The sequence below is a fragment of the Salmo trutta genome, chromosome 37 (assembly GCF_901001165.1).
Source record: "Salmo trutta chromosome 37, fSalTru1.1, whole genome shotgun sequence".
In the NCBI taxonomy this organism is placed as follows: Eukaryota; Metazoa; Chordata; class Actinopteri; order Salmoniformes; family Salmonidae; genus Salmo; species Salmo trutta.
The window spans coordinates 26038386-26062403 of NC_042993.1; the positions used below are offsets into that span (position 1 = coordinate 26038386).

A 24018-nucleotide genomic window follows, 5' to 3' on the forward strand; every position below is an offset into this window, starting at 1 on the left:
TAATGTTCTCGCTCTCTCTGTCTCTCTCGACAGCAAAGGGTTGGATTGTAATGAGTAATATGGTAAAAACCCAGCTCTGCATTGGTAACACTCACCCAATCCTTTCAAATATAAACAAAATGCCATGGGAGAGAGAGAGAAAAAAGAGAGAGCGAGAGAGTGAGAGAGAGAGTGACAGAGAGAGAGAAAGAGAGAAAGCAGTCTAATGGGGCACACCAGAAAGTATTGTAGATTTAAGTGCTGTTACATTTTGACTTGTAAGTAAGCATTTCGCGGTAAGGTCTACATCTGTTGTATTTGGCACATGTGATTAATACAATTTGATTTGATTTAATAGGTTAGGTAGATTTTTTCCTGTATTGCTAACATCCTTTCAGATATAAAGTTATTTCTCTCTCTCTCCATCTGTCGCTCTCTCATCCCCCCCACTCTACCCCTCTCTCTCTATCTACCTCCCCCCTGCTCTCTTTGTCCCGCCCTCTCTCTCTCTATCTCACCCACCTCGCTCCCTCTCTCTCTCTGTATCAGGCCGGTAGAGAGCGATAACACTCTGAGGATCAAGAACGAGAAGACGCGTTCACTGCTTCTCTTTACCAACGTGACGGACAAACACTTTGGCAACTACACTTGTTTTGCCTCCAACAGGCTGGGAGCTTCCAACGCCAGCATGCTGCTCTTCCGTGAGTCTCTTTAAGCATTCACACACACACACACACACACATACGTAAGCATGCATACGTACACACAGATAGCCACATGCAGACACACACACATGCATACATACCGCAGGAGGTTGGTAACACCTGAATTGGGGAGGACGAGCTTTTGGTAATGGCTGAAGAAGAATAGGTGGAATGGTATCAAATACATCAAACACATGGTTTCCATGTGTTTGATACGATTCCATTTGCTCAATTCCGGACATTATTATGAGCCGTCCTCCTCTCAGCAGCCTAATGTGATGCATACACACATAGACATACTATACTGTACATACACATGCACGCGCACACACTTCCATACATGTGTCTAAGCTCATTCTACTTCACTCAGTCACACAAGTAGTCACATGTGCATGCACTCATACTTAGAGAAGGAAACCAATGCAAACACACACCTAGTCACACACTGCATTACCCCATCCCCATCTCTCTTCCTCTCCCTGCTCACGGTGCTGGATTTTCTCATTTCCCTCCCTCCTTCCCCAATCCCTCCTTCCATCTTGCCATCTCTTTATTCGCCGCCCCATTACGCCAAAGAGCTTTTCTCCTCCATTTCTCCCTCTGTTCTGTCCTGTTCTGTTACCCCAGGAAGTTGTCGTTTCTCTCCTTCTCTCTCCTCCCGTCTTGCTCCCCAATGAGCGATTTCCAACACTGTGTTCTCTCTCTCCCTCTATCCCTCCCTCTCTCCTGCCTTCCACGCTCTGGCATTACCATATTAAGTGAGCCCCTTCATCTCCTCCCTTTCTCTTCTTTCATTCTCTTGCTCTGCCGTTTCCTCGGCAAGTCTCCCTCCAATGACTCACCCCCAGTCAGTCTCATACATCTTTCTGCGGCGCATTCCTCCATTCCCTCCTCTGTCGGCCTCCGTGTCTTATCTCGCCATCATCTGTCTTTCTCCTCTCCTTTTTTCGCCTAATCTTCCCCCTTCATCATTAGAAAAAGCTGGGTCTGAACCGTCTGTGCGAATGGGACACAGACCGAAAATCGAACCACTCTGACTAATATCAGATAGCTTCGGGGATGGTTTTACACTCTGTCCCTGTCATTGCGCTCAGATTTCATTCCTATCCCAAAATGTTTTACCTCTTTTTACTTGTAGCTTACCTTTTCTCTGGTTGTTTCCTTTTTCCCTTACAAATTGTTCTTCACTCTTATTTCCCTCGGTTTCCTCTCTCCTTCTGGTGCCTGTCCTTCTCTCCCGGGCCCCTTGATGCAGGGCCGGGAGCCGTGTATGGGCGAGGCGTGGCCGTCAACGTGGGGGTGAGTGCGGGTGTTGGCTTTTGGCTTTGCCTCTCTGTCTCTCTCCTAATGAAGGTCTAAGAGCTTTTCCCGGAAGTCCCATCCTGCCTGCGGAAGGAAGAAGGAATTTATTTAATTACGAACCCATCACTGTGAAACAAAAATAATATGCATTATTCCAGGAGCCATTGACGCATCGCATCTCACACCCACACCAACTCCCCCCTCGCTACCTATATTGCCACCATCACCATACCACTCTCTCTCTTCATCCTGTTTCCAATGAGGGTCACCATGGTGATGTCTATAATGTGTTTATTAAGAATGATAATTGTGATGATGATGATGAAAACAGATATTTAACACCAGGATAATACTATTACAAATCTAAATCATGACTGATCTACGATAATGTTCATGAACATTTGGAAACTAGGAGTGACAACGCTACTATTTATGGTTGGAACTACTCTATAATGAAAATGATTCGTTATTCTGATGAGGGTCACGTGACCTTGTTGAAAGCTGTCCATTGGCCCGTTGGTCCTGTGACATTTGACCTTATGATCATACGAGTACCGTTTTATTCCGTTTTTAACCATGTGGCAGTGTATATGACGCGGCTGCTGTGAATGATGTCAAAACACACATGAAGGGTGGGCAGTGGGGGTTCTATAAAGCCTTTGCCCTTCTAGTGCATCCCTTTGGGATCTCAACCAAGAAGAAGCATGTGAGAAGACCCACTTCACCCCCCCCTCCATCCACCCCCCACCCCTCTTTAAAAAGCCCTCATCCTCTGGCCACCCCCTCCCCCCATCGTTAAGGTGGTTTGTGCTCCGTCCCGTGTGTAAATATAATGCAGTACAGAGGCCATGCCGTTACTAGAGGCAGTCTATCCACATCCAACCCTCCTTGGTTGGTGGCTAATGTAGTGGCTAATAAAATCTAAAATATCCAGCAAAAACTACATTACCCATCAGCCTCTATTACAGTTTTCATAACCAGGAAGGGACTGTAGAAATAACAATTGTATCTCCTGCTTTGAAGGCGTTGACCAGTCATCTTCCTTCCTTGTCGCTTGTTGATAGCATGTACCGGTTAGAGATGTTCCTGTCGTGAAGCCTCCCTCCCACTCCCACTCCCACTCCTCCCCTGTCCGTTTTACTCTGCAAGGTTAAACTGCTATAACTTTTTTGGTGTTGATAATAATACTGATGATGTTAATAAGTATTTAAATAAATATGAAAAGTAATTCCATGTGAGAAAAAAAAAGAACACATACTACTCCAGAGCTGACGAGCCGTGTGTGCTAAAAATATTTTGTACTTAATCCCTCGGAGAAATCACACTCATTGAACTGAACGACAACGACAAAAGACGAAGTCGTAAGGTTTTCAAGTTGTGCTCTTTTTTGCCATGACGAGGATTTTAAAAACACATTGAAGTTGATCCCGAGGGAGTCTTTTCATCCGAAAGAGTCCGCAGTCAATGAAATGTAATATTGTTTGTATACGTGTGTGTATTTAAACCTTTGTTTTCATGCTGTTAACTGTATATTACACATATTCAACCAGCTTCCATAGCGTGTCACTCTCCAGACAGACCAGCTCAATAGATAAATTATTTAAAGCGATGTATGTAAAGCAGCGTCCCTGTAAGTCAGTCAGCCCCCGTATGGCAGGACAGGCGCACCAGGAGATAAAGATGTAATTAGCCACTACCTATGGCTGGATAAGTGACGGGGCCTACACTCCCCGCCTCCCCCCGTGTCCTTCCCGCCAGCCATGGACAAGCCCCATAAATCACGTTCAATCCTGGCCCCTGACAGGATCCTCCTCAAGGACACCCTCGTCCCTGTAAAGCAGACGCGGCGCGTCCTCACAAACCCCCACACCTGGGCCCTGATTGAACCCCCCCAGGGCTCAATTATCCAGCCACTTTACCTGCACAGATCAACCACCGAGACGTGCACTGTGAGGCTCGATGACACCCCAACCACCCAACCGCTGTCTCTCTGTCACGTCCTGCTGTGTCTATGTCTATATGCAAACTCCCCCCATAGTGAACCAACCTGCATTACACTAGCAACTCTCTGACCACCCACAATTCCCGTGACCTTACAGGAATATGCAGCATCTGTATTCAGTATTCTGCGAATAGCTGTCATCTTTTTTTATTTGATTTCATTTTAACCAGCAACATACCTGCTAACTCTGATATAGGAGAGGCATCCAATCCGGTTAAGCTGTGCTATGATATTTAAGGGTGCCCCTAACAATCTATTCAAGAATGGAACTGTTTTAGTAATACTATTTTATGAAGTGTGCTAATGTATGAAGAGATGTGAAGCCCTAGCAAGAGTGAATGTCCCCTTTAGCAGGAGGCTAGTCGATGAAAACCTGTTTGTCTCACTGAATATAGTGTGAGATATGTTCTGTTGATGCCCATTGCTCTATGCAATGTAGTCAGTCATTGGTATGTCTGAAGGGTAACACACAGAGACACACTTGTGTTCATCTTGTTTTGCTCAGACTCACAGGACATTGACGGGTATCGATTTTCAAGCACAAGAGCAGGTTGTTTTAGTCAGTGATTCTGTTTATCCTTCTTTGTCGTTTTCGATCCCCCTCTCTCACTCACGCTGTCTTTCTGTCTGTCTTCTCTCTTTCACATACTCTGTCCCGTGTCAGCACCCAGCTCAATTTTATCAGTGGAATAAACTTCTGCATGTACATACCTCTGTCCTTGAAGAAAAAAGAAAAGAAAATAAGGAAAAACATACAGTCGTGTTTCTCAATGTGGGTTTGAAAAAAAAGCATGTAAATGTTCGTTTTGGGGGGATTTTGAAAAACAAAAAGCTGTATCTTGTGTAAAGGCTTTAGGCTGGGGGAAAGGCTGGGGGATATGCTTTTAAATTCATGCAATGGAGGGCGATATGTATGGTGGGCATTTGTAATAACCCCAAATGAGTTTGAGGGTCTCCATGAGTTCTTCATCAATGTGAAAGTTAATCAGAGGACTGGAAATGGGAAAAGGAAGGATGCAGCGAATACACTTCCTCGATGGGTGTGAGAGGACCTCCACACTCAGTGGGAAGAAGCCCAGACTGGTACAGACAAAGGTCTGAGGCAGAGGGAGATGGGATGACTCTGACCAGACAGTGAACTCTCCATGGGGGAGAACGAGAAAAGACAAGGCAGACACTTGATAGGATAGCAGCTCAGATAGAATTCCTAAAATGGCCACTGTGTCGTTCCTCCTGAAGGAAGACATACCACAGTGATGTCTGTGATTACACCGTGTAACATGAATAGCATTAGCACTGCAACGATCACAAACACCGTCTGCGTACAGGCAGCATTTCATGACTCTATCTGCTAGCCTATCAATGAGCGTTTACACTTTATTGATATGGTGTGGTGTCATATAGCTTGACCTGTAATTACAGCACAGAGATATGCTGTATGATTATAATGGACGTAAGTGGTGTAATTACTTGTAGTTCATTACTCCCAACAAATGGTGGCGATGCTAATTCTACGGGCGCCACTCGAGCATTGCTAGGCAGCACTTTTTGGCTTATGTTGATGTACATAATATAAACTAACTTGCTTTATTTATATATGAGATTATTTAAATGTTCTGAAGACAATTATAACCATATTTGGGTGGTGTATTTTTTTTATTTATGGATGACAAGTCTAGTTGTATATGAAAATACAGTGGGAGAGTAGCAGTAGAAGCTAGACAACTATACACCCAGTCTCCGTTTGAATGTACTCGTTTTTTTTAAGTTGCGTATCTGTGTTAGATCCAGAATCACTATAAGCACTATATTCCAGTCCCGCCACATTAAACAGATCCTTTACAGACTTTCAGTTCCAAATGCAATGGTTAATCAATACATTGGACTGGATCGCTTGAAATAGAGCAATTTCTCCCCAGGCTCACTTTACCAGGGTCCAAAGACTGAACTGTCAAGTGTCTATATTAAGGCCTTAGAATAGAGAGCATAATTTATCATGCCTTGATACAAGACACCCCTAATTGCGCATTGATTTTCTCCCCATCTCCGAAACATTTTGGCCGAGCTATATTGTCAACTAAGGTAACTATTTGTTTAGAGAACATACAATGAAGAATGAGTCATTCCTTTTTATTTTCATGTCAGTTGAAAGAGTAGCTAGTCAAGGCGCATTTTGTTCATTTTGTTCTTTCTGATAATGAGATGTCTAACAACTGTCTGTATAATGGCACCTTATAGTACATTATATTTTATTATTGTACTCAATTAAATGATTGATACCAAATGTTAATTTTGGAAATGTCAATACCTATCGATACTGTGTATCTGGAGGCTTATGTCTGACAAACACAGCCGACTCTTTAATAGGAGTAGAGTCTAGAACGATAGGATGTACAATAGAACGAGATGAGATAAAGAGGAATAGAACCGTAGCCATGATAGTATTTGGTCAATATTCAACTAACATGATAAATTATCAGAATTATGTCAGATTTTCAGTATCGGTACTATGTATCAGTTAAACATAAGAAGATATGTCTTATTGAGGGACAGACTCATTGATATATAAATGATTTCCTTAGTACCAGCCAGGTCTCTCCAGCTTTTGTCCTTCACACCAAAGCCCACTAGCTAGATAACAATGTGTTATCCTAACGAGCTATTGTTCACCAGCTAATCTAAAGGCCTGTTCAGTTCTTATGAACAGAGTCAACGTTGCGAGTGTATTTAAGCTCCAGTAGATTTCCATTAGCTATACTAATGAGTGCATCGATACACAACATGCTGGACTGAGGTTAGCTACATGATGAAAATAGGTCATTATTGGATAAACATGCTGACTACATGTTGCCGAGCAGAGGAAGTGATATTTGCCTTGACTCACTGAAGGATACACTTGGAGGTTGAATGAGGTAGCTAGGTACTATAGTAAGTTGGTAGTAGTTGAATTGATAGATACACAAGGACAGAATATATAGAAAAAAGATAGATACATTTATGTAGAGAGGTGGATATTTTGTTAGTTTAGCATTTCTATTCTGAATTCTAATTAGGATATGTTATTATTCATGTAAAATATTGACTGGATTTGTTTGTGTGGATAGTGGGTTAAAGTAATACTTGCGAGCCACAGAGGCAAGAGCAGCAGTCACTCACTCCCACCTCCATCCACACAGACAGGTGGGGACTACAGATGGTTGCTTGTCAATCACCCTCTCCTCTCTAAGAATGTAGCTAGTGGCCAATTAACAGTGTACCAGTGTTGGTCCATCCACAGCTGGAACAACAAGAGTCTGCACACTACTAGGCAACAATGGAGGCGCCCACCAGCCAGCCTCCTTAGTCATTAGAAGCCTGCCTAACATCCCCAACACTGAGTGCCCTTTTACTTGGCCTTTGTGAGTCACCAGCACAAACCTGCCATTTGGCCTGTCAATCAACTGGGTAAATATTGGTTGCCATGGCGAAAACTGACAATGGAACTATATATTTTTCTTGTCGAATGACATCATCAAGTGATGTTCTGGCTTGTGTTCATAGGATAAAATGGGAGAGAACCTGTGCGTTGTGATTAAGTCGCAAACTGTCTGAAACTGTCCTATTAATGGGAGATGTATAGATTTGAATTTATGACACAATATAAGATTGGGTTGTCATGACACTGTCGTTTCACCAGAACAATTTTGAAACTTCTGAAAAACTATGACAATCAGGTAATAACAATTAACAAAGACAAGTGTAATTTTTATCAGTGCGAGAACTAATAGCAAATATTAGGTTGTCTTAGCAATCCAGTGGATGAGTCTACTCTAGAATGCTTGGTTAGTGTTTGCGGACATCTTATGGAGATGTCATGCCCATCTCTCTCTCTCGTTGCCCCTCTGGCCCACTTCCTCCTCCTCCCTCCTCCATCTCCTTTCCCTCTCTGTGGAGAAAACCTGCCACCTGTGCCCCTACCCCATGCCAATCCCGCTGCCTGCTGCCTTGCCACCTCTCTGTATGCCAGGTTCCCACCCTGGTAAATCTGTGTTATTGATTTGTGAGTGTGTGTGTCCGTGGATGTGTGTGTGTGTGTGTGAATTATCTGACCTTCACATTGCAGGCATGTTGGTTTCAATCTACCCCTAGACCTCAACATTATTATTTCTGTCTGTGTTGACTTTTCAAGATTGCATTGATATAACTTACTGAAAAACAAAGGAACACAAACAGCATCGTCTTCCATCTTGACATATTTCTGTGCAGTGAAGCGATGATGATTATGATGACTCTTTTGATTCATTTGATCTCTGTTCTGTCTCTGTTTTTGTCATTTCTAAGTGAGTGGACAATTTTTCCCCCAAATCTATAGAAGTGGAGTTTAAAAAAATATATATATCAGAGGGAGAAAAATCAATAAAAATAATGTTGTTTTTAACAGAACTCTGTGTGAGTGGTTGATTGTTGTCATAGTTTGATGTGATATGTTGTTGCGTTCTCAGCCCCTGTGGTTGGAAAGCGAGGTTAGGTGAGCTGAGTTTCCTGAGTAAGGTTCCAGCTACAGAGTCGAACTTTTCACCTTTGCTTGATGCCACTACAAAGTTGTACATTGGCTTTTTGAATAGGAGTAAATCATGAGGATATTTCAATACAGAGGAAAACAGTCAGCTGAACATCCAACATCTAGTAATACATAATCAATAGGACCTTATAGTTCCATTAGAATTCTGTAAATTATTTACACACTTTCAAAGAGAGTAATGATCACTGAGAGATGGATGGAAACTGCAGTTCACTAATACATGTCAGAAACAGTTGCCAAATGTTATGCAAATGTTTCTGTTGAGGTGCACAGAGTAGGTCAGTCCCCACTTCTCTTGTTTATGGGATGGGGAACATATTTAATCCAGTGAAAGGGCTATAAGAGGCTGTTTGTTTCCATTTTTGTCAAGTTGTTGTTCTGCTTCTGGCTGTGAGTGGTACAGGTTTGGGGGGTCAGCTTTTGGGTGAGGTCAAAGCTGTGGTAAAACTAAGTGGACACTGGAGTCAACTAAAGTAAACACAAAGTAAACTCGGAATGTCGTTTTTATATGCTTTACCTAAACATTAGACTGATGATGATGATGAGTGAAACCACTCATATTCTAAAGTATCCTATACATGGAGTATGACATACTGCACTATTCTCTTATTCATCAGAACATGTGTAAACCATACAAAAACTGCTCTTCTACATATTCTTCTACAAAATCGTTCATAATAAAAATAAACAAAACGTTTTGAACTTGAAACTAATTTCAACTTTAATGATGGTTTGAAATGAGAGGGAATCTCAAATCTTGACATTTTATTCTTCACACATTAACCACTTTGTTGTTAAGTAATTAGCTAACTGACGTTCTGTTCAATGAGCACCTTATCATTGTGAAATAGACTGATGGTTTTGTTTTGTTTGTTTCTGTGGACTGCATTTTGCTTACTGTTGCATTGCGGTTTGTGCAGACACCAAGAGCGAGGCCTATTTGTCTGCTAAGACAGGCTGGTGTCGTCTGACGTAACAGACGCTGAGATTTGTCTTGTTTTGGAGCACGGCCTATTAATGAACACTGGAGCATAATGAAGCAAAAAAACAAGCTGACATCTCATTGTCTTTGGAGGGAAGATTGACATTCAAAGCCACTGTTCAAACAGTCCTTTCGCCACTGGAGTTTGGAAGGAGGAACAAAAGCATGACAGATATCCTAGACCTGTGTGTGCTTCTGTTGATAGCAGGTCCAATACCAGGTTAGTGTCTTCCAATCATACTAGGCTACCAATATTCTTACAAATAAATATATTTTTCTATGTTTATGATTTTTCAGCATATTCAGTGTCATAATTAATATGTATTATACAATATCCCTAAGCATATTACAGTCCATATACATTTACCTAATTGCATAAATTCTGCCTTTCTGTTTTGGCTTCAAGTCTTGCAATACCAAGACTCCTGTTGACAACACTGACGATCTAATTACTTTCAGAAGTGTATAGAGTCATTAGTTGTTTGTTTGTCGAGATAAGAGGACTAACTCTCATTAGTCAGGGAGAAAGTCACTCCAACTCACTCATTTTGACTTTAATAAAATACTGTGATCATCTCCAAATACACCTCAACATCGTGGGCAAGCTTTGGGGCAAATGCCTTTGAACTGAATGTCTTGCTGTTTTTTTTTGTCAAAATGAAATATTCTGTCTTACTTTGATGAAGACGCATTCACTGACTGTGTCCTCACTCAGCCCCGTTAAGGATGGTAACAGCAGAGGAGTTAAAGGTGAGGCAGTGGCCCCCTTCTCTCACTGTAATGCAGGGTCAGAGTGCCAACCTGTCCTGCCGTTTCGAGGCCACGTCCTACGGGGTGGACTGGTTCAAGATAGAGGGGGCCGAAAAGATCCCCATCCCAGATTCAGCTGGGCAGACGTCCCTGGTGATAACCGAGGTGTCCGTGGAGGATGCCGGTGTGTATTACTGCGAGGTCAACGTCCTACACAGAGATCCAGAGCGAGGGGGCGGCACAAAGCTCATTGTCCTGGGTAAGACAGAAGTAAATTAGCCTGGTCCCAAATCTGTTTGTGCTATCTTGACAACTCATATGGCCATTGCTTGGCATGATAATGACCATAGGATTAAGCATTTTTTTAAATATGTGACCAGGCTAAGAACTAGCTCTAATAAGAAATTAATACATCCGCCTTTATTCTTGGAATGTCTTATTGTAACGCATTAGAGTTTCTCGTAATTTTTTCTGTCTTTGTTGGTGTTGTTGTAATTGTCTCTCATATGTATCCTTTGAGAATTTGTTTGAACCCTAACGGTTTGCAGGGAGGTTATTAAATTTAAACCAGTGGGCTATGCATCACCATAAAGAGGCCTAACCAAGCTCAAATCTCAAAACAATTCTAGTCACATGGAAATTTCCTTTCAGTTCATCTTTTTGCCTGAGTGGATTTGTGACAAATCCAGATATAATCACCATGGCACAATGCATTGTGGATTCTATTGATCTTTGCAGGGAATTGAAACTCACCACAGGACAAGGCAAAGAGGGATCGTGAAATGATTATGTGCAAACCCCTCATGCGAAAGAGAAGGTTCCTCTCAGCGTTTCTCCAGTGGGGTGCACGTTGCAAAGTCCTGCACCATTTACAGAACCATGAGTGTGTTGTTTTGCCACAACTGTATTACCAGCATGGTCTGAATAGAATATGTTGAAATACTGAAATATGACATACAGTATAAAAATGGTTAAATGTCAACAATCTGACATATTTCTAACGAGCGGCTGGTAGCCTAGTGGTTAAGAGCATTGGGCCAGTAACCGAAAGGTTGCTGCTTTGAATCCCTGAGCCGACTAAAAATCTGACGCTGTGCCCTTGAGCAAAGCACTTATTCCTAATTGCTCCTGTAAATTGCTCTGGATAAGAGTGTCTGCTAAATGACTAAAATGTAAATGTCATGAGATAGATGGTATTGCATCACCCCCTTCCCGTGTCTCCTCCTGCCCCTACTAGCACCCCCCTCTGTGCCCCAACTCCTCCTCCAGGTCCCCTCGGACCCCCAGACGGACCAGTGGGCTCTCCTCTGCGTCACCGGTGGGTTCCACCCACACCACCTCACCCTAACCTGGACACACCAGAGTGGAAAAGATAGCCCCCACCACTTTGTTGGCAGCAACTGCACCCTTCACCCTGCCTACCCTCACATCAACCAATCACACAGCCTAATTCCAAAGATCTCAACTCCTAATTGGATGGGAGAGTGTTTGCAGGTGACGGACAGCTCCAGAAAGGAAGTGTACGTAATCAGTGTGCTGTCCCTCCCCCCGCGGGGGTCTGTGGATGCTGGGATCTCTTACACCTGTAGTGTGCAGGATCACCCTGCGCTGGACTCACCCCTGTCTGCCTCTTTCTCCTGGGGTGAGCTTTAGTTAACACTACTGAGAGGCTGTGTATTTCACTAGGCTATTTCTCACATGGCTCAAATGTTTTTATACATCTGTGCTTCCACTACACACAGCTTCAGTCAGTCATGGGCCTTCACCGACTGTAAATTGAATTCACCCTCAGGTCTGTCATCATTGTGTGAGGTCCATAACTGTATAACTTAACAGTTATGTTTGCATTGCCTTTTTGTCTACGCTCACAGACGCAGCCCCCAATGAGGTGATTGGATGCTTGAATATCCTTAAGATCTGTGTCCTCTGTGGAGTGACTGTGGTGTTTTCCATTGCAAGTAAGTACTGTATGGTTACACTCACAAGATCTCACAAGGATCATGGGAAATGGAGTCATGTAAATCATTTTATTGTTGTTTTGGATATCGTCTTTTTCTCCACAGCACTGACAAGTTTGTGTGAAAAAAAGACCTCGTGTCCTATGTACTGTAAGTACACACACACACACAAGCATGCATATGCACATTCTGTTTTACAGCTCTATCTGTTTAGCTATCCAACATTGTGAGAAAAAGTCAACACTGACACAGTCCATATTTGTCCAAATTAATGTCTTTCAGCAAATAAAGGGAGAAAACCAAGGACATTTGTGAGAAAGAAAACAAAGGATCTGAACACACCAAGAGCATCCGATTTTCTGTAAATAATAGGCTACAGCTTCTATAGATATCTGTACTGCATGATACATTTCCTGATCAGATGGCACACTTTTTATGACAAAGAGTATGCTGGGTTTTAACTGAGGGACTTTTTTGGGGGGACCAGTAGTTGTGTCTATAAGAACATGCCACAGCACTGTTTTAAAAACTAGCTCTACTCTCTCTCACTTGTCCTCCATGATGTATATTCTATCCAGCTCACACATTCTGTAACATCCCCAAATCATGATGCTATGTGAAACTTTAGGTCTATGTCACGTGTTGAACAGAATCCTTCTTCTGCCATTTTGCAATCGTGTCAAGTGCTACTGTGCTGCTGAATGCTTTTATTAGTCATAATGTACTCTAGTGTCAAAATGAATGTCTCGTGGATGGTATGTAACAATCAACTCAACTTCTGCTGGAGCATAAGCCCTGAATAACCGGATTAAATAAAGTCAAGGCACTTCCTGGTGTGACAGTATTGAATCTATGGGTTTATGTTGGTGGTGTGGGCTTTCCTTGCATGTGTTACAGGTACTGTACAGCAGCTTGCTGTACAGTATACATGCACCACCCATTATACCATATCAGAGACTATCGTCTCTGTGTAAATATTTGAGATGCTCATCAATTATCATGAGTTACACTGTATTGGGAAGTATGTCTGAAGGGATGGTCATCATGTTAAACATGTTATGACTCCAAAACAGTAGCAAGAACCAGGGTTCCACAGCAACCTGATTATGTTCAAGTATGCCATTGCCAACCTTTTTGCCTGTAATTGTGTAACCAATTCAACGCTGGTCAGCTATTATCGTATTATTGTTCCTGTAATTCACAAAATGAACACGCTTTTATTTCAACATTAATGTCTTTATTTGGTCCCCACAATCAAACAACGAAGGCCCCACAATCAAACAATGAAGGTCCCACAATCAAACAATGAAGGTCCCACAATCAAACAATGAAGGTCCCACATGTTAGAGGTGTGTACAAAATGGGACGTGAGTCCACATTCATTTCACAAAGTCAATAATAGAAATCTATGGACACAATGAATCACAAGTACACACAAAATCCCTCATTACGCATGTGTGCTCATGCATGCACAAAAACACATTCACACACGCACCGCCCCCCCCCCCCCACCGCCCCCCCCCCCCACACACACACACACACACACACACACACACACACACACACACACACACACACACACACACACACACCAACTCTGCTCAGTGCTCAAATTCATCGTTCCTTTTCAACCATATGCGATACTACTGTGACACTTGTTTGAGCTGCTTATCTCTCAGTGCTGGTAGATGTTGTTCTGATGTGTCTCTCAGATGTTAGAGCTGTTGTTCTTTACAGTTGACATCACCATAACTGCTCCTAGTTGTGTAAATGGGCTTCAACCTTGTGAAATACAATTATAATCAATGAGAATTTTCTGTTCTGTTTGCCGATCTTGTCAGGCAACCCGATACAACAAATGTATTCTCAAACTTATTTCACTCACTGTCACAGTAGATGTGTACTTATAATACATAATTGGCAATGACTGCACTTGATTCCAGCTAACTGCAGCAAGGCAGTAACTTCCTATTGTGAGCCCTTGTTTTGTGTCTCTCAGGAGGAAGGTAGGCTCCGTGTCAACCATATCCTATCTCTAATCTAAGTAGGAAGTTTGCCCGCCAATGATCAAACAGAGACACAGATACAGTAAAATGTGAAAACATAAACATCAGAGCACTCATATCCTGCCACTAGGCATGAAGAGCACAACATCTCCTTTGAGTTAATACAGGCCTTATTCAATTAGCTTCAGATAGTATTCATCTCTACTTGTTTGGGTCCCTTATCTTTCTGAGGCTCGCTCGTTCCCTTCCAAGGGGACCAGTGGATGTGACAGCCACAGAACATACACTTGGCCAGCCTGATTCTGGCCCCCTGCAACATACTCCCTAGGGTCCCTCTGACAGCTGAGGAGGAGAAGTAGAAGATGAAGGGGTCCAAGCAGGCGTTGAAGGTGCTGCAGAGCAAGGCCATGTCCCTCCAGTCGGGGTTCTTCCTGGTTATAAAACCCACAATGTGGGAGACGTTGTAGGGGCCGAAGCAGAAGGCAAACACCAGCAGTGTCCCCAGAGCCAGGCCGATAGCACGGAGGCGTCTGCGACGCCCGATGTGGGGCAGGCCGGAGAGTATGCGGATGAAGTTGATGTAGCAGAAGCTGCAGATGAGGAAAGGTACACAGAATAGAACCAGGCAGAGCTCCAGACGCACAGGCAGGAGGATCGCCAGTTGCTTCTCGCTGAAGTCCTCATAGCACACATTCCTGAAAGACACAATGTTGATGCCGTCACTAAGAGGCGCATTGGAGACATTGGAGAATTCGTAGCTGTTGGAAGAGTTGGTTGTGGAACTGAGGGAGTCTTGCGGTGGGTTGTAGTAGGGCATGATGACGACGATGCTCAGCTGGAGGACGGAGAAGACCCAGATAAATACACTGGCCACCACGGCATACAGGGGCCGGCGCTTCAGCGAGTGTTGGATGGGGAAGGCCACGCCCAGGTAGCGCTCCACACTGACCGCTGTCAGGAATAAGGTGCTGACGTAGATGGTCATGTAGAAGAAGAAGCCAGATAAAGGACAGAGGATGTAGGGTAGACTCCAGGTCATATCGTCCGTGACTTCCTGCATCTTGAAGGGCAGGAAGAGCAGGAACAGGAGGTCCGAGATGGTCAGGTTGAGGAGCAGGATGTCGATGGGTGTGGGTTTTTGCCTTACCTTCTTGCTGAAGGTGTAGAAGGCCACAGCGTTGGCCGGGAGGCCCGTCAAAAAGGTGACAAGGTAGACAGGCAGACACAATGCAGCATGACACTCCTGCATGGTGGCCTCGGCGATGGGTACAGTCACTGGAAGGCACAGGGAGCAAGATCTGTCACACCATCTCAGTGCAGTCTGGGGGGGATGAAAACGTTGCAGCGCAAGGGGCTTGATCTGTCAGACAGTCTGAGGCTTCAGAGGCGAAGGCTGCTTACTGGGTCAACAGCCTGGAACAAACCGGTTAGACAGCGTGGTTTTCCTGTCTCTGACAATAAACCAACTCATCGTCTCTTCAAGGGCTCCAAGACTCTGATGGCAAGAGAGGATAGAAAGAGATTACAACATGCCATATTACGGTTTCTTACGGCCTTTTGTTACTCACTACTCACCCCTTTTAAGTTTGCCAAGTGGAGGGTGTAATTGAAACAACATCCGTGTGCGCAATAATCACAATAAAATACTAGCAGATAGAATTCAGATTAATGTGAATTGCATGTAAAATAACTACAATAAAACCAAACACACGGAGAGGCAATATGGTCAGTGTCTGTTGGGAACTGACTGTACACCACTCAGGATGTGTGTGTCTGGCACATGGTTCTGTATACAAACAGTCTCAAACACAACATTATTGCTTCCTGTGTCCTCGTTCTAATACTGTCTTATCATTAGATGGACACCTGTTCTTCTTGTACACACAAACACAGAACAGCTTGTAAGTATATTGGCGCTTACGTCCACAAACGGGGGACGCATGGTCTTAGCTGCTACCATTCTTTATCCTAGTTAGCACAACAGTATTTTCATTTCCTGTTCTTAAACATCTCCAATAGGTCAACAATGGATTAAACAATCTCTGACATCATCAAAGGGAAGTCATAAACACAACACTCACAATTAAGAAAAAGCTATAACTCATTCTACCACAACCAGGGACCAAGTAGCCCTTACTATATACTTGTTCACCAGCCTTGTGCCGTGAGGCTGTCGCTACTCGGATCAAGCTTTCAAGAGAGTTATCATAGCGTGTCGGCACTGAACTGAGCTAAGAAAAACAAATTCTAAGATAGCTTATTATTTTATCTTACCCTCCATGTACTTTCTGCATCAAATAAAGGACAGTATAATAAGGCATGAGCGTAGGAGACAATTAAACCAACATTACTTCCTTGTATTGACCATAGAGCTAACTAATATACTGTACATATGGGAAATTCCTGACTCACATTTTTACTGGCAGATATGATGACAGTGGAGGATTGCCAGGAAATCAAACAACTCATTGACCTCTATACCAACTCTTCACATGGTTTTGTACTTTTTCTACCTTAGATAGCTACAGTATTCCGTTCCACCTTATCACACATGCTTACACATAAGCTCAAACTCACACACATACAGTACCATTCAAGGGTTTTTCTTTATTTCACTATTGCTACATTGTAGATTAATAGTGAAGACATAAAAACTATGAAATAACACATATGGAATCACGTAGTAACCAAAAAAGTGTTAAACAAATCAAAATACGTGACTCACCACCTGGATTCGGTTTTATGTAGCAACATGTCAATTTCTGCTTTTTACATTGGATAAAACTAGAGAGCTACAAAATGGCATATCATACACACCATTTTTGAGGAACAATGGGAAAGTAATTCTACTTTGAAAGTTGATACACCTGTAAACTCACTTTTGAGAAAAGGGACTTTGAATGTTTTGGTACCTACTGGAGAGCTCTCCTTTGTCTACACCCATTCAGCATTGTTCACGCCCTCTTAAGCCAGCCCCACCCATCTTTTTAAGGATTCACATGAGGTCATGTGCTAAGGACTAAAAGTGGCAGTAGCCTACGATAAGGAAAAATTCAAGGTTAACAGAAAGGGTCCGGATAAAAATATGTTATAAATATTAGATGATGCTTACCCAGACACACTTGTCTAAATTGATGGGTCATGTGAAAGAAATGCTATAACCCCCAGCCACATCCAGTGGTGGAAAAAGTACTAAATTGCCATACTTGAGTAAAAGTATAAATCATTTCAAATTCCTTATATTAAACAATTGTATTAAAAAATAATAATAATGTATTGACGGATAGCCAGAGGCACAATGTACTTAAGTATCAACAGTAAAAATATAAACCATTTCAACTTCCTTATATTAAGTAACCCAGATGGCACAATTTTATTATTTTTTATTGATGGATAGCCAGGGGCACACTTCAACACTCAGACATCATTTACAAATAAAGCATTTGCGTTTAGTGAGTCTGCCAGATCAGAGGCAGTAGGGATGACCAGGGATGTTCACTTGATAAGTGTTTGAATTGGACAATTTTCCTGTCAAAATGTAACGAGTACTTTTGGGTGTCAAGTAAAATGTATGGAGTAAAAAGTACATTTGTTTCTTTACGACTGTAGTGAAGTAAAAGTTACCAAAAATATAAATAGTAAAGTAATGTACAGATACCACCAAAACTACTTAAGTAGTACTTTAAAGTACTGTTACACCACTGCCCAAATACATTTACATTTAAGTCATTTAGCAGACGCTCTTATCCAGAGCGACTTACAAATTGGTGCATTCACCTTATGATATCCAGTGGAACAACCACTTTACAATAGTGCATCTAAATCTTGTAAGGGGGGGGGGTTAGAAGGATTACTTTATCCTATCCCAGGTATTCCTTAAAGAGGTGGGGTTTCAGGTGTCTCCGGAAGTTGGTGATTGACTCCGCTGTCCTGGCGTCGTGAGGGAGCTTACCTTCACACCAGTACATTAGCATACTTTATATACTGTTACACATGCACATATCACATAGTATTCCGTACATAAGTTAAGGCCATGCAACCTGAGTTGAAACCTGAGTGAGGTGCACATGTACAGTACATAAACAGATGCATGCGCCATATATTTAAGTGGAGGACACTTGATACGGTCACATGATATTGTTGCGGTATGTTACAAAAGTGGATGGTCTCTACAGAAGGTGTAAACAGTACAGCCAAATGGTAGCAATATCAGGAATAGATAGTGTCAATATAAATGAAATATACAGTATGTACAAGAACAATATCAATAACGATATCAGTGATAGACGAGGCAGTTATATGCATACAATCATGGGTAAAGTGGCTGAACAGCAGGATTTTTTTTTAAAGTAACAGCAACGCATGGTGTGTGTTAGGAGAGAGGCCAGATAGTGCTGATGACTGGTCCGTCCGAATCACGCATGAACAAGGGAATCTATATTCGGAGAGCCTGTTTCTGTCCTGCCCTTGACTTTGGTGCAATGCATGTGATGTCCATAGCCTCTTTGTCGCAAAACTCCCTGATCTTGTCAAAAAGATAGTTTGTCGAGTTGTGTCCAGTTCAGGTGGTGCTTTTACAGGTAGACCATCTATGGGAGGAAGGATGTCAGCGTTGCGCAGCAACGGAATCCTGGTCCAGACAGTCTGAATGCTCCTTGGTGACAACACCAGGCTCCAGAGCATTGAAGCTGTAAAACAGGAAATAACAAAAAATCAGAAGACAACATCAATTCACCTCACAAGTTTAGATAAGAATAACCTCATACAAATAAAATTATATTTTACCTGAAGTGCTGGCAGCGGCCTGAAGTACAGAGTCAGGTGTTGTTGTCAGCCATAGCTTTCCACCAGCACCATACCATCCTAGGAGTGGAAGGTAGCCTAGTGGTTTGAGCATTGGGCCCGTAACTGAAAGGTTGCTAGATCAAATCCTCAAGCTGACAAGGTAAAAATCTGTTGTTCTACCCCTGAACAAGGCAGTTAACCCACTGTTTCTAGGCCTTCATTGTAAATAAGAATTTATTCTTAACTGACTTGCTTAATTACATTAAGGTTCAAATTTAAAAATCCTCCAGTCCAACCAGCTGTGGGATGTTGACCCCTGTCACAGTGCTGTCCTTCACAACACCAGCAATCTCAGACAAAGTGTTCACTCTGGTCTTTCTGAAGTGCTGCTTGATGAGGCTGAAGCACCAGTCAGGGGAAAATGTGGTGTGGCCTGTGATCAGGAAATGAAGGTCCAGACTGTGGAGGAGCTTGTGCATGGTCCACCAGGCACAATACCAGAGCACAAACTTGTTCTTGTTTTGGCCACTGCAGTTATCACAATTCAGGTCCACATGTGTTTTCCCAACTCCATAGTTGGGGGAGAAATGGTGCATGTAGTTGATGACTGCGCTGCTGCCTTTGCTTGCTTGTACCAGCTCTCTTTTTGATGACTGTATGACTGGTGGATTAGAGTCAGGCGTGTTCTACTGATTAATGTTGAAAGACAAATTCCAGATACAAACATTTTAGCATTATTATACAAGAGATTTTAGATTTCAAAAAAGAGGACATTACATTTTAGTAGATGCTCTTATCCAGAGCAACTTACAGTAGTGAATGCATACATTTCTTTTTTTCTTTTTTTTTCGTACTGGGCCCCCGCGGGAATTGAACCCAGAACCCTGGCGTTGCAAACACCATGCTCTACCAACTGAGCTACAGGGAAGTCCATGTCATGTCTGGGAAAAAGAGGACGCATGGTCACCCTAGTTCATTTACCTGACGAACTCTCTCCTTTAGCTGCAATTTTGTGTTTTGCGGAGCTTATGTGGGCTTCTAGGTCGCTAGCACCTTTATTTGACACTGACACGTACGTGCCAGCTTTGCAGGTCATGCATTCTGCTTCACACGGATCCCGACCAAGACGAAAACACGGGAATTTTCTCTGTAAATCGTCTGTGAATTTACATATGCCTTTGGGCATTTTTACGCTGTTCTGGAGCCATGTTTCACTGTTGACAAGCAAGCTGCTGCTCTGTCTCTTGGCTGTTGCCATGGTGAGGGTAATGATTGAGATGCAGTTTGACCAATGTTTGCGTAGGCCTACATGACCCACCAATGGTGGCGTGTGAGAAGGCGGGACCTAAAGAGAAAGGTCAAAGCAATGCAAAACCCCAAAAATGCACACAATGAGTGGCGACTGTAGAAAGCAAAAGCCGAATCCCGGACATTTTGGGCGATTTAGAAATCCCGGCCGGACGCATTTTTTTAGATCCAAAAAGAGGACATGTCCGGGAAAAAGAGGACGTATGGTCACCCTACAAGAGATGAGAAATGGCATTCTGAGATAACATCACTACACACAGTTCATACAGGTAATGTTAGCTATTGTAACTAGCCAGCCATCCAACGTCAGCTGGCTAGCTAACAACAAGCAATACAAACCGATTGTCATAGCTAGCTAAAGTTAACCAATAAGTTCAATGTTAGCTAGCTAACATTAGGCTATAACTAGAAATGCGAAATGGCATTCTGAGAAAACATCACTGACATTACACACACTTCATACACATAAATGAATGTTAGCTAGTAAGCCAGCCACCTAACCTCAGCTAACATTAGCTAGCTAACAGCAAGCTTTAACTTGGGATCTTTTGTTTAGACATGTCACGTTAACGTTAGCTAGCTAGCTAAAAAATTAACGATATTCCCAATCCACCGATTGTCATGGCAAGCAAAAGTTAACCAAATAATGTTAGGTTCATTGTTAGTTAGTAAGCCAGCCATCGAACTCCAGCTGGCTAGCTAACAGCAAGCTTTAGCTTGCAATGAAAACAACTTTCTGACAAAATTAGAAACGTATAATATCTGAATCTGTAGCTAGATTCTTACCTGTATACATGGATGAAAGCTTCACGGCAGACTGCAACCCCTTTTATAAGACATCCTGTGTTGTTTCCGTTTAGTTTGCACAACTTGTTTGGCCTGTTGTGTTCCACTGATTTCAAAATGTGTTATTTTCAGAGTGAGAGAGAGTCAGCATTGCATGGCACGAACGTCATCCAGAAAGTAGTCCATCACAACTTTTTCCCACTGACCTTAGTCAATAGCGCCTGATAAATTCAGGGCAGCAATGTTATTGAGAGCAGTAGCAACATATTTGCTGTTCTCCATGGCTAACATAATACCAATCGAAAAAACTGAAGTAGAAAGGACTATCTACGCATTACAAGCAGCTCATTTCATAGACACAAGATGCAACACCGCAGACCAATCCAAACTCATCTCTTGGCATGTCCAGCCCACTCATTATCGCAGCCAATCATGGCTAGCGGGAAGGTTGCTGGCTTTTTCTGTGGCTAAACCAACTAGGCTCGTAACTTAACAATTTTTTGGTATTTACAGATGACATAGAAGTTTGACATTAAGGCACATGAAAGTTCACATTTTCGAGAAGGCATTTCTGCATTTTGATTAAAAAAAATAAAACAATTTACGTTCAAAAGGCTCTCCTGTGAAGTCGTGACTTGCGACATACGCCTAGTTTCCTGAATCGGATCACATATATCTAATATTTGAGATTCTTAAATTAGCCACCCTTTGCCTTGATGACAGCTTTGAACACTCTTGGCATTCTCTCAACCAGCTTCATGAGGTAGTCACCTGAAATGCTTTTCCAGCTGTCTTGAAGGAGTTCACACATATACTGAGCACTTGTTGGCTGCTTTTCCTTCACTCTGCGGTCCAACTCATCCCAAACTATCTCAATTGGGTTGAGGTCAGGTGATTGTGGAGGCCAGGTCATCTGATGCAGCACTCCATCACTCTCCTTCATTGGTAAAATAACCCTTACACAGACTGGAGGTGCGTTTAGTTTAGGGTCATTGTCCTGTTGAAAACAAATGATAGTCCCACTAAGCACAAACCAGATGGGATGACTTATCGCTGCAGAATGATGTGGTAGCCATGCAGGTTAAGTGTACCTTGAATTCTAAATAAACCACTGACAGTGTCACCATCAAAGCAACCCCACACATCACACCTTCTCCTCCATGCTTCACTGTAGGAACCACACTTGTGGAGATCATCCGTGAGGCTGGTAACTCAAATGAACTTATCTGCTGCAGCAGAGGTAACTCTGGGTCTTCCTTTCTTGTGGCGATCCTCATGAGAGCCAGTTTCATCGTAGCGCTTGATGGTTTTGACGACTGCACTTGAAGCAACTTTCAAAGTTTTTGAAATGTTCTGCATTGACTGACCTTCATGTCTTTAAGTAATGATGGACTGTTATATCTCTTTGCTTATTGGAGAAGTTCTTGACATAATATGGATTTGGTCTTTTACCAAATAGGATTATCTTCTGTATTCAAGCCCTACCTTGTCACAACACAACTGATTGGCTCCAACGCATTAAGAAGGAAATAAATTCCACAAATAAACAAGGCACACCTGTTAATTGAAATGCATTCCAGGTGACTACCTCATGAAGCTGGTTGAGATAATGCCAAGACTGTGTAAAGTTGTCATCAAGGCAAACGGTTGCTACTTTGAAGAATCTGAAATATAAAATATAATTAAAATGTTGCAACATAAGACCGAATCCAGGTGGTGAATCACGTATTTTGATTTGTTTAACACTTTTTTGTTTACTACATGATTCCATGTGTGTTAATTCATAGTTTTAATGTCTTCACTATTATTCTACAATGTAGAAAATAGTAAAAATAAAGAAAAACCCTTGAATGAGTAAGTGTGTCCAAACTTTTGACTGGTACTGTACATAGCTGTGGGAAGTCAAAAAAAGTCAAAAAATTAAAAGATTAAAAAATATATTTAAATAATCTCAGCACCCTCTCCCCCAAGCTACTTCCCACGGCTACACACATGCGCGCACACACACACACACGCACACACACACTATGACTGCTGCTACTGGAATACTATTTATTATTACTGCACAATGTCTATTTATTATTGGCATTGCGTATCTATTGCACAATTTCCCAGTCTTGTAAATATCCAACTTCAATTCATTTGAGTGCCTCTGTATTATATTTTTGCTAAATTACTATTCTATTTTTACTTAATTTCGTTTTTATTTTTACTACTCTTTCTATTCAATTACTTATTTTTTCTATTGATGTTGCGTTGTCGAGAGGTGAACCTGCAAGTAAGCATTTCATTCACTGTGTACTCCATGTAGGCTTACAATATATCATGTGTATATGATGAAAAAACTAACTTGACTTAAATTTATTGTAGATACTTTTTGAAGTAGCCAAAATAGAAATAGAGAAATAAAGCTTACCTCGTTCCACCATGGATATCCTGCCAGGTGAGACAATTGAGTCTGGATCTTCTTTACTTCCTCCCTCTGTAGCTCCGACCTCCTATCGACTACAGCCAGCCACGCTGTTTACAGCATAATCGAAACATCCAGCGCAGTTAACGGCAAATTATTATTAGATAGATACCGCTGCTATCTATCGCCAGCACTCTCCAAACATGGTTTCCGTGGTAACACTGTCCTGCGATAGAAGCTGGACGTTCTTCGAGCTAAGGGCTTTGAGGAACCGGCCTGTCTGCTCTATTGGTTAATAGATGTAGACTGTTATCTGGCCTTGACTGTGCCGGCCTCTTGATTAAGAGAGAAAGAGAGGAGGGAGGAAACAGTGCACGAGGGAGAAAAGTGACTCGGGTCTATTATAAGCAGCCTATAACAGCTCCTCCCTAGCTACCATACATACACCTGTATGACTAACTAAACATTGACTGTGGTGGTACGAG

The 24018-nt window shown here is 42.4% G+C and overlaps 3 protein-coding genes across 5 annotated transcripts in view; 2 read left to right on the forward strand and 1 right to left on the reverse strand.

The window, feature by feature from the left end:
- Positions 1-6971, forward strand: part of LOC115177102 (igLON family member 5) — a 142213-nt gene extending 135242 nt beyond the window's left edge. For both annotated transcript variants that reach the window (XM_029737607.1, XM_029737606.1), the window contains 2 exons: positions 529-680; positions 1939-6971. In XM_029737607.1, coding sequence (XP_029593467.1) covers positions 529-680; positions 1939-2042 — 256 coding nt within the window. In that variant the 3' untranslated portion in view covers positions 2043-6971. The remainder of the gene's footprint in view (positions 1-528; positions 681-1938) is intronic.
- A 1521-nt stretch (positions 6972-8492) lies between these two features.
- On the forward strand, positions 8493-13089 carry LOC115177104 (uncharacterized). The gene is made up of 6 exons (XM_029737609.1): positions 8493-9750; positions 10246-10539; positions 11518-11922; positions 12152-12238; positions 12344-12388; positions 12521-13089. The coding sequence occupies exons 1-6, from the start codon at positions 9696-9698 to the stop codon at positions 12601-12603; spliced, it is 969 nt and encodes a 322-aa protein (XP_029593469.1). The 5' UTR covers positions 8493-9695; the 3' UTR covers positions 12604-13089.
- A 1133-nt stretch (positions 13090-14222) lies between these two features.
- On the reverse strand, positions 14223-24018 carry LOC115177101 (free fatty acid receptor 2-like). Of its 2 annotated transcripts, none has more exons than XM_029737605.1 (2): positions 23540-24018; positions 14223-15739 (listed from the first exon to the last, which is right to left on the reverse strand). In XM_029737605.1, exon 2 carries the CDS (start codon positions 15491-15493, stop codon positions 14429-14431), a length of 1065 nt encoding a protein of 354 aa, XP_029593465.1. In that variant the 5' UTR covers positions 15494-15739; positions 23540-24018; the 3' UTR covers positions 14223-14428. The 2 variants fall into 2 exon arrangements, with proteins under 2 accessions (XP_029593465.1, XP_029593464.1); XM_029737604.1 differs by lacking the exon at positions 23540-24018 and adding an exon at positions 16519-16707.